At 41.5% G+C, this 10760-nt stretch overlaps 1 protein-coding gene across 2 annotated transcripts in view; it reads right to left on the bottom strand.

The window, feature by feature from the left end:
• Nucleotides 1-3427: 3427 nt before the first annotated feature.
• The window catches only part of DOK6 (docking protein 6), a 358944-nt gene continuing 351611 nt past the window's right edge, over nt 3428-10760 (bottom strand). For both annotated transcript variants that reach the window (XM_072758090.1, XM_072758089.1), the window contains one exon: nt 3428-4639. In XM_072758090.1, the coding sequence (XP_072614191.1) occupies nt 4500-4639 (140 nt within the window). In that variant the 3' untranslated portion in view covers nt 3428-4499. The remainder of the gene's footprint in view (nt 4640-10760) is intronic.

Below are 10760 nucleotides of genomic sequence, written 5' to 3'. Positions count from 1 at the left end.
TACTTTTCACTAAACCCAAGGAGGCATACTTATTGGTTATGTGCTGTCTTTCTGTGGTCACTTCAAAACATGATGCAACTGCTGTCTTCTTTCAATTGCATGCTTGGTACTCAGTGAAGCTGGTCAAGAAGGTCAAGTCTGTGATAGGGAACTGGGATTGGAATGTTAACAAAGTAGAGTCTTAGTGCAACTTTGGACATTTCATTGGAATCTTTATAACTTTATCTAAGTTGCTGACCTCCTGAGTTAGGTCCCATTCTTCTTCTCTGCCCCTTCCATATGGAAAATTGTCCTCCATACATTTCATAGGCTAGAAATTCATCTGTGTGGCACATCACCTAGTGTTATGATTATTAATAGAAATATAGTGGCCATTTCTTATTTGGAGAAGGCCAAGATTGGGGAATTGTGAAGTATAGTTAATGACTGAGAAAGTAATTTGAAATTGCAAGATACTAATCAACATGATATGTTGGTAGAATTGGAGAAAAGTGTATCATTTTCACTCTAAGCAGATTTTAGAATAATATTTAAGACACAACGTGTTAAAGGCCTAAAGCTCAGCCCCACTGAATGTACATTGCCTATTTATTGTGCTGTGTTATAATCATCAGAACTGGACTATGATTTTTTTTTATAAGTCTTATAATTTGCTTAAGCTTGTTTTCACTGTAGCATTAATGGTTGATTTGAGTAAGTGGCTCAAATAATCTAGGGAGTAGGGTAATCATGCTTTTTTTTTTTTACAAAGTTTTCTGAGATACTGACCAAAGAATGAGGGGCAGACATCAATTTTTATGATGTGTTTTTTAATATCTACTCTAAAGACACCGCATGCAATAAATAAATTGGATCCGTAAAAACTATTAACAGTGTAATGTTATTTATCAGTCCATTGTTTCTATACTGGACAGAAAGTATTAGTGGCTGACCATTTTATAGGTGATAAATGATTTTCAAACATAATTGCCCAGTGAAGACAGAGAAAAATTGTACAAGATACTAGGACTAGTACTCGAGTTACTACTTGGTGAAAAAAAGTGAGGTTTACTTTTAATAAATAGGTTTCACTTTATTTCACATGCTCCATCCAACAGCATCTTCCCTAGTCTATAAGTAAATATACATTTCTTATTTTATGAAATTCATATTGTGGCAGCAGCCAGAACCCATTGATTCATACGTATCTGCAACTTGTGTAAATAAATTAGTTCCAAGTGCCTATTATTCAGTCAACGAGTAAGTGAAAGATGTGTTTTCTTTTTCTCCCACCAGTATGGTTAACGACTGGGTTGAGGTTATTTTATACTTTTCCATACTTTAAATGTGTCAGGGATTGGTCATGAGTGCAATGATTAATATTTCCAGAAGAAAACTTGGGGACATAAGAAATAACACCCCCGCCCGTGTCATCTTTGTGGGAACTGTGTACACTCTCCAGTTTTCCTCTACTCTCAGAAGTGCCTCCATTACTTATGTCAAGTTCTTCACCACTGTGTCTTCCAACCGGATACCCCAATATGGAAACTGACCATCTTCACTCACTTGCCTAAATCTGGTTGGGATCCCAACTGAGTCACTTTCAGAAGGAGCCAAAGGTTGTCTTTGGTTCACAGCAACCCTAACTGCAGGAAAGCTATAATAAAGCGTCTGAGGGAGAAAAATGACTTGCAAAGTGTAGAGGCATCTTCAGTCAAAAACCTGTGAGCCCAAGGGAGTTGAATACGTGCCTACAACCATTCTAAGTGCTCTAGTGAAATTGGTTTTATGAAGTTCCAGGAGAATGGTATGGAAAATTTTCTTTCATCTTTGGTTTCTGTAGAAGATTTATTTGCTTGTCATTTTTATTACAATGCACACTGCCTTATGTCAAGTATATTAGGCTAATATAAATTCTCCTATATGTTCGGTTAGCAATTTTTAACTCAGCTACAATTATAAGTATAGATGGAAAAGTATGCTAGAATAGATCTCCAAAAATGTACCACGAGAGACGTTAAAGCATTATTCTCATTGTAATGAGACTGGGTTAAAAGACTTGGGAGGGACATTTCTCTCACACACTCTTAATGACATTATTTTTGGAGTGAACCGGCCCAAGGCTAGCCTGATCTTTGGTATCTCCTCAGTAAACGCTCACTGGTAATGATCACAAGCAAATGGTGTTCTGGAAGCAACTGCATGCAGGTATTGTGTCTTCCACCAAAAAGACACAAGAGCAGACTCATCTAATTAGCAGAATTGCCCCTGAACTTGCTGTCTGTGTTTCTCGCACATTAGTGCAGCTGAGACATGAACCAGGACCCCTGAGGGCCTTTCCCCACAAGTCCCATGTAGAAACTGTGGTCTCTAAGCAACAGCTCGACTGAGTGAGCGGGCGAGAGCCTGGCTCGGAACGTGGCACCACTAGGAGCTGTGCTCAAATGGTCTCAGCGGGGAGTTGCTCTGGTGGGTTTTACAAAAGGCATTTCAGAAACAAATGCCATGTGCTGAGTGATTCAGAGGTGTGTAACTCCGAAAGCTGGGATTTTAGGGGAGGCTGTGTCCTCGTCAGGAACCAGTCGTCTGCTTTTCTGCTATGTCAGCAAAATTCACAGTGCAGAGAGTTTGAGTAATTTTCTTTTTATCCCTGAAAGCTTAAGATAATTATTTTTCACAGCCACATTGACTCTTATGATTAGCATCTTGATGGGGTTTTCATTCTTAATCTGAGAGATTCAGAAAGTCTAGGTGATTGCTCTAAAGTGTAAATTCATCTAGGAGGGACCCAGAACCGCTTCTATGCAGTAGTTATTCTCTGAAATAAGTTTGCAATCTGCATTCAAGCTATGGATAGAGATAAAAAAAGAAGAGTCTTATTAGAGATCAACAAAACAAGTACTCCTTCCACAGACTAACATTAACAGTTTAAAGAATTTTGCTATTAAGAAAAAAAAAATCAGGCTTTTATCTTACATGATCTGGGCTCACTATTCTTTGGATTCCCCGTGGAGTATTTACAAGCTGACCATTTTAGGTGTGTGGCATCAGATAATCCAGGCAGAATGATTTTTATTTTTACTTGAGTAAACTTCAAAATTAAGGACAAAAATATCTTTGTTGACACTAAATAAATTGGCCAAATTTTTTAGTTCACACAGAAGCCACCGCTTCCTTTTAAACTTGGTAGGTTTGTCAACTACTGTCAGAGATGAAAAAATTATATCTGATCCGTTTTCACTTATAATCCCAGCCAATGTTCATTAAAGAGGAAGTAAAGCCTAGCAAATTCTGGTTACACAGGAAATCACAAGTGCCCAATGGCTTGTTGAGAACAGCATCTATAAAACTTTAAATAATTAATATCTACAATCCTGTGCCCATTGTTCTTCTGACTGCAAAATAGCTGAGTTCTTTTTCGGTACATATATATATATATATATATATATTTTTAAATTTCTTTCTTGAAAAACAGTTTCTCATTTAAAGTTTTCTATTTCTAGAGGTTAAATGGAAGCTGGTGGGTGATCACACCCGATTTTCCTCATGGAGCTCAGAGGGATGGCCAAAGAGACAGACATTGCCAACAAGGAAGTACTAACCCAAAGACAGCGTGGCGACATGACACGTGGGACAGCTAGACCAGGTCTTTTGTTTTCATTTTCAAGTGAACCTCCTTCTCAAATATTCCTTTATACTTGTCAGAGGAGCAGACTTGACTACGTAAATACTTTTGCTAATAAAAAGCCTTTTTTTTTACAGCACTATTTTAAAAGTAGCTATTCAACATAACAATCTTAATTTTAATGCACCAAATTACAGTTTTCAACAATGTAAGTGAGCATATCCTGTCACCCTCAGCACACAGTTGATATATACGTGTTAGATATAGATGGATATAGCAATATCCAAATCTGTATTTGTCTACAGGTGCACACACACGCACACACACACAGTGGAGCTACAGGGCCTGCTCAACAGTGTGTTCTAATTCTTGTGTTCCCTTAATTGTCACTGGGCTTATTTCTATGGAGACTTATAATGCCATTTGTAGATCTTACTGGATTTGTCCCTGTTAAAACCTTCCAAGCCACAGAGCTTGTGGTGGGTGACCTTATGTCCAAGGACAGACCCTGTCACCAGGCGGGAGGGCCGAGCCATGAGGACAGAGTTAATGTCCCCCGCCCAGGTCCAACCCAGTGTGGGCAACTTCTCATGGTGCCCAGACTTCTGCTACTGTCCGTACCAAAGAATTTTATTTAAATGACTGTTCATACGATTTGGATTCTATTTTTGTAAAACATAGATTCCCCTCCCCCCAAGAAATTCAATAAATAAAGGACTTAGCCATAGAGTCAAGGAAGCAGAACTCCAGGTTTTAACCTTCCACTGGGACTGGGGCTACACCCGACCCATTTCAATTTTTACTGCAATTGGTCTTCCAGGAGGCAGAGGGTGCAGTGACCCTACAAGCAGGTCCGGACAGACTGTCTCTCTGGTCAGCAGCGGCTCTCTGAGTGTCATTGAATGAGGCTGGAGCTGTAGCTGAATCCGTAACTGCTCGACCGGGACAGAGCCTGCTGGGCCTCCTCACTCTGCTCCGAGGCGTAGCTGGGAAATGTCTGTGCACGTGACATCTTTGAGGAACCAAACCCGTGACCTGAGAGGAGGGAAGGAGGAAGAGGTGTGCTAAGAAATAGACTCAGAAAAACAAGGGGATATATATAAACAAACAAACAACCATACAAACAAAGCAGAAGGCTGCAAATCCTTAAAAGAGAGCTCCAGGTAAGCACAGAGGTGTGAAAAATGGAGAAATTTGGTGCTTTATTCCTTTCTGAGTTAAAAATGTATTCAGGGATCAGTATTTTCCTCAAGCGTGTCTGGTCAAAAATTCAGATGCCAGAGTGCAAGGTAAACTTTTGAGAGATCTCAAACTTCTAGTATGTCCTTCAGCTATTGGAACAAAAGCAGAAAAGTTTTTTCTGAAAAAAAAAAAAAAAAAAAAGCTGGTTTTGATGGAGGGCCTGTAAGCTGCATTCTTTTCTTTTATACTCGCTTTCAGAATACAGGAGCAAATTAGACATTTTCTTTAAAACCTTTCCTGAGCAGGCAAATTACACTGTATCCTAACCAGTAACCATCAATTAGCAGGAAAAGCTTTCACTAGTGTAGCCTTCAAGGCCCTGACTTATCCTGTCAGGTTTGTGAGTAACTGAACTGACTCCATGATATGATGAGCCTAAACAATAAACTTTTATGGTTACTCAAGTGGCTGAAAAGTTGAATCTTCTAGAAAATATATTTAAGGAAAAATTCCATCTATGCTTTTGACGGTTCAGATGCATCCCCGAAACGTGAAATTTGTCTAATGCAAACCCAAACAGAAGTGACCACGGGGAAGCTTGTCAGAATGCTGACAACAGAGGGTGAGACGGTCATTGTATGGTTTCAGATGGACTTTCCAGGGGCCTTCCCATTCTTTTTCTTAATTGAAAATTAATTATTCTTCAATCTGGAGAATGTTATTTATGGAAGGGATGAACTTAGTGAGCAAAGAAAGCTATACCCAATGTGCTTGGCCTCTCCAGAGTTTATGTTTCATCCAAAAGAAAAGATGCATCCAGTTTGATTTGTAATGTTTCTATTCTCTACCAGGAGGAACCCAGTCGAGACAGTCGGCTATCACAGAAACGTGGAACATGTCGTCCTGTTTCTCAGGTGGCGCTGTCCTTCCTGATGTCACGCACCTAAAGCCACTCATCAGCAGGTGTGTAAAACATCCTTGCAATTTCTGAAGCTTGGGGTCCAGGGAGAAATGCAAATGACTTGGGTAATAAAAGGCTAATTAAACTGGTAGAGGCTCTCAATGTTTAAAAATCGTGAGAATGAAATCTTGCTTTCTATATAAAAATCACTTTAGATTCACTGTTGGCCTAATTCTCTTGTAGATTAAATCTCCCCAGGAGCAAATCAGGGGAGTTGGGGGATGTGGGCACGTGCTCTCTACCTGGCCCTCCAGCAGCCGCTGTTGTGGTTGTGCCAGCACAGCCGCTTTCTGAGCCTCGGAACCTTCCTGCCCCCTTCCCTGCCTCTCCCAGGGCCCCCATCCACATTTCCTCTCTTTGCCCCTTTACACGGAGGTGGGTAATGCTGCATGCTGTTTGCCCATCCTTCACAATTCCTTGTTGGTTCTATAACTTCCCTCCTAGCACTGTCAATAGTCCTTTAGATTGTCTCAAAATCCCATGTGGTCGTGTCTTCTCTTTCTGGGAAGAGGGAGAAAAAGGGAGAAGTTAGGGGGACCTGGGGTGAGTTCAGAGTGAGAAGACCGGCTATGCACACTCCTTCTACTACTTATATGGGTCACCAACCTTGTGAGACTCACTTTGTCTCTTGGGTTTTCAGTTTCCTTATCTGCAAATTCTGGAATGTTGACATTAATGGTGCTGTTTGACTCATCTGATTATGAAATCAATGTGTCGTCATTGAATTCAAGCATGATAAGTGCTGTCACCCCAGTGAAAAGATAACCTGTCACCACTGACTCCAGCAGGGTCACCTATATGGGATGGTCAGAGAGGGCCTCCTGCAGAAAGTGGCATTTTGACATGTTATTTACGTGACAAAATTATGGGAGAGTAATCTGATACGGAAAAAAAATCACTTGAAACATTTAACAACCTCGCCTCCTTATTGTGCCATTGACTCACTAGATGATCATTCAAAGTTCTCACAAGTGGAGATACCGGCATTTATCAGCATAAACCAGCTGGAAATTCTAATATTAAGAGAGTTGTTCCTGGTCTTGGCTTTATCTTATTTAAAGAACAAAGTAGAAATATCTGAAAGAGAGCAGTGCTGGGAAACACCTTTAGTTCGCATTACTTATAGGCTAAAAGTGAAGGCTGAAGTTGTGGATTTGGGACAGTCTGGCACACACAGATTTTTACCCTAGAATCTTGAGTGTGGAAATTCAATCATGCAACTACTATTCGTCAAACACCTGCTGAAACAGTTCAAAAGACCACAGGGGAGACACATGAATGGAAAGTACAGTCCCTGACTTCACAAGCCATCTACAGGCTGCTTTGGGAATGAGGGTCGGACAAGATAGACAACGAGGAGCAGGAAAGAAGGGTGCATGCAGGGGCCTCTGGGCAGCTCAGCGGTTGAGTGTCTGCCTTCAGCTCAGGACGTGATCCTGGCGTCCTGGGATCCAGTCCCACATCAGGCTCCCTGCAGGAAGTCTGCTTCTCCCTCTGCCTATGGCTCTGACTCTCTGTGTGTCTCTCTCATGAATAAACAAATAAAATCTTTGAAAAAAAAAAAAAAGGAGTGTGCATGCAGTCAGAGCTTTCCAGAATCAGTGCAGGATCCCAACAGAGCTCAGAAGAGCCGTGTTGCAGAGCTGCGCACATCATTCCAAGAACCACAACTTCCCTCTGCTCCCTGTGCCTGGAGGACTGGGGGACACACCACACGGGAACACGCCCGGGACTCAAGGGACCAAGAAAGAGATGCTGGCTTTGCCCCTCCTGTCCGTGCCCCATGGGTCCATATTCTTTCTGGTGTTCTCGCTCAATGTCTAGCTTTCTCTTCCAGGTCAGCGAGCTGCTCCTCGCTGGGCTCGGTTTTGAATATTATTCTCCATCACAGTCAACACTGTTTTCTTCTTCACCTCTATGAACAATTTCTAGTCTAACTGGAAATTAGATTATGACATTTTTACGTCGCCCATTTCTTTATAGACAATTCACAAACTATGCCATTTAATGCTTATCACAAAAATAACACACCTCAATCAGAACTGTACAGAGGAGGGCTTACTAAGTGCTGTGTGATTATGGCAACAATGAGCATGAGAACAAAAGAGAGAAATAATTAAGCATTTTCTCAACGTTTATTTGAATTATGCCCTTTGGTGAAAACAAAACAGAAACCAACTTTGTGGCTTCAATTAAACACTTGCTAGAATAGACTGTTCACACCATGACACAGAGACTGTATTTAAACGCTTTGTACACTTTTCCTCCAAATCAACCCCTGAAGACAAATGAGGTGAATGCATACCCTGGGGGTGTGGAGAATTCTATATTTTAAAAGCAACAAATTTGCTCATGAAAAGACTTTTCACATTTCTGTTTCTATTCTACTGTATATTCCTGTCTGTTTGAATAGAGAATAATATTTTCTACCCATATTTTCAGAGAATATTGACTAGCTGGGAAAAAAACCATATTTCCCTGGCAGTTTGAAGAATACTTTGGGGTGACACTTCATGACATCTCTCTATGCCCTCTTCCCATGGTATGTGGGCAACCCTCCAGACTGAAGGACACATTTCCATTCCATACGGAAGGGAATATACTGGATCTCGAGACAATGGAGATTTGCTTATTCCAAAAAAATCATGTGACTCCTCCCCATTCTAGAAACGTGGGTGCCCCAGGACAAGGCAGGCGACGTCACCCTGGCCACCAAAGGAAATCTTGCCTGCCGCATCCTGAAAGTCAGATGGGTCAAGAGCTGGAGGGAAGACAGGTGCAGTGGAGAGTGACAACCAGATCCATAGGCCCGACCAGAGTCCTGTCACAGCTGGAGGAACAACAGGACAGCGCCTCATCCATGCCCTCCCCCTCCTGAGGAATTAAGAAGCTCACCAGGGTCTGGACACTTTGCACTGCTTGTTCCCTTTCTGTCACCTGAGGGTTTCTGTGCTCACAAACACATGTGCATTCTTTACATAAAATATAAAGAAAATTGTTTCTCTAGGAACTTAGAGGGCCTCAAAGAATAACACACCTGCTTAGTAATTCGTAAGAAATAATGGGTATTTGATTTGAATGTATATTTTATCAGTTTGTTGGGATCTGGAGGAGGGAAGAGTGTTGTCTGTTTAAATCATCTTTTTTTTTTTTTTTTTTAAAGGCAGGAAAAAACCCCAGGTAAGGCAGCCTGGAGCAAAGGCATCAATGAGCATCAGGCCCGAGTGGACACAGAGGAGATGCCGTCGTCCTGTACAAGGGTTTCAACTCATGGTGGAAGGGGCCCCCGGGAGCGTCTAATACTTGCACGCTTATGTGGTCTGCAGCAGAAGTGGAGACAGCCTAGGGGTGCGAGTGGCCCGGAGCTGTCCACAGTGTCTCAGTAAGGACTTACCACATGCTAGTTATGCTTAGAAAGGCCAGGGACTCATTGGCAACATCTCTTCTGTAATCTGCATTTGAATTTTACTCAATTTATTCTAATTACAGTGCAAACCGGACTATGTTTTTGTTTAATCTGTGTACTCTCCTAGCAGGTGCTTCTGAAACTCCTGTGGAAACTTCAGAGTTCCAGTAGCTTCATGACTTTTTTTTTTTTTTTAGGTTTTATTCATTTATTTTAGAGAGATAGAGCACAAGTAGGGGGGAGCAGCAAAGGGAGAGGGAGAGGCAGGCTCCATGGGGAGCCTGGGATCACGACCTGAGCGGGAAGCAGACACTTGACTGAGCCACCGAGGCGCCTCTTCATGACCCTTGAATAGATCTTCTGGGGATACTGAGGCTCAGGCTCAGGACATTTGAATCAAGGGGGAATAAAGATCATGGGTTCCAACCCATAAAGAAAGTGATTTGCAAAAGCCATGAGTATAATAACCACTGATCATTGAGCGCATATTTCATGTGGACCCTATGCTAAATAGAGTAAAAATATAATTTCAAAAAGTCCTATCAGTTCTATAATGTGAAATTGAATATCCTCATTCTCTCTGTGGGGAAAACAAAATTGAAGCCTAGAGGTGTTTAACAACTTGGAAGCTGACAGGTGGAGGAGCAGAGTCAGATCTAAATCTGGAAACTGAAGCCAAAGCCTTGCCAACATCTTGCTACATTTCCTCACAGAGCTCTCTCAATCTCTCTCTCTCTCATATTTTGTTGTCTCTAATTTTTTTATTTGGACACATGGATTTTTCTGCTTTTATTAATTTTTTTACCTTTTCTTTTTAAAAATTGAGGTATATTTGAGAAATGTAATTGTACATATTCCAAGGGTACGAGGTGATGATTTGCTGTACATGTACATTGTGGAGTGATCACTAGGCTATGTAACACATCCCTCACCTTCCAGAGTTTGCTTCTTGGTTGGGCGTGCGGTGAGAATGCTCAAGATCTACTCTCAGCCCCTTTCAGGTATACAAACCATATTATCAACTATAGTCACCAAGCTGTCCATTGGACCCTCAGAACATATTCTTCTAAGTAGAAGTGTGTATGCATGACTCACATCTGTCCATCACCCCCAACCCCCAGGCCCTGGACGCCACCGCTGGCCTCTGTGCTTCCTCACATAATTATTTATTTATTTATTTATTTATTTATTTATTTATTTATTTGAGTTCAATTTGCCAACATATAGCATAACACCCAGTGCTCATCCCATCAAGTGCCCCCCTCAGTGCCCGTCACCCAGTCACCCCTTCCCCCCCCCACCTCTCTTTCTACCCCCCCTTGTTCGTTTCCCAGAGTTAGGAGTCTCTCATGTTCTGTCTCCCTCTCTGGTATCTCCCACTTATTTTTTCTCCTTTCCCCTTTATTCTCTTTCACTATTTTTTATATTCACCAAATGAATGAGACCATGTTTGTCCTTCTCCGATTGTCTTATTTCACTCAGCATAATAACCTCCAGGTCCATCCACTTTGAAGCAAATGGTGGGTATTTGTCATTTCTAACGGCTGAGTAATGTTCCATTGTATACATAGACCACATCTTCTTTATCCATCATCTTTCGATGGACA

Source organism: Vulpes vulpes, chromosome 5 (assembly GCF_048418805.1).
Source record: "Vulpes vulpes isolate BD-2025 chromosome 5, VulVul3, whole genome shotgun sequence".
NCBI classification, from domain to species: Eukaryota; Metazoa; Chordata; class Mammalia; order Carnivora; family Canidae; genus Vulpes; species Vulpes vulpes.
The sequence above is the reverse complement of the archived record's forward strand: the minus strand, read 5'-3'. Positions and strand labels throughout refer to the sequence as shown.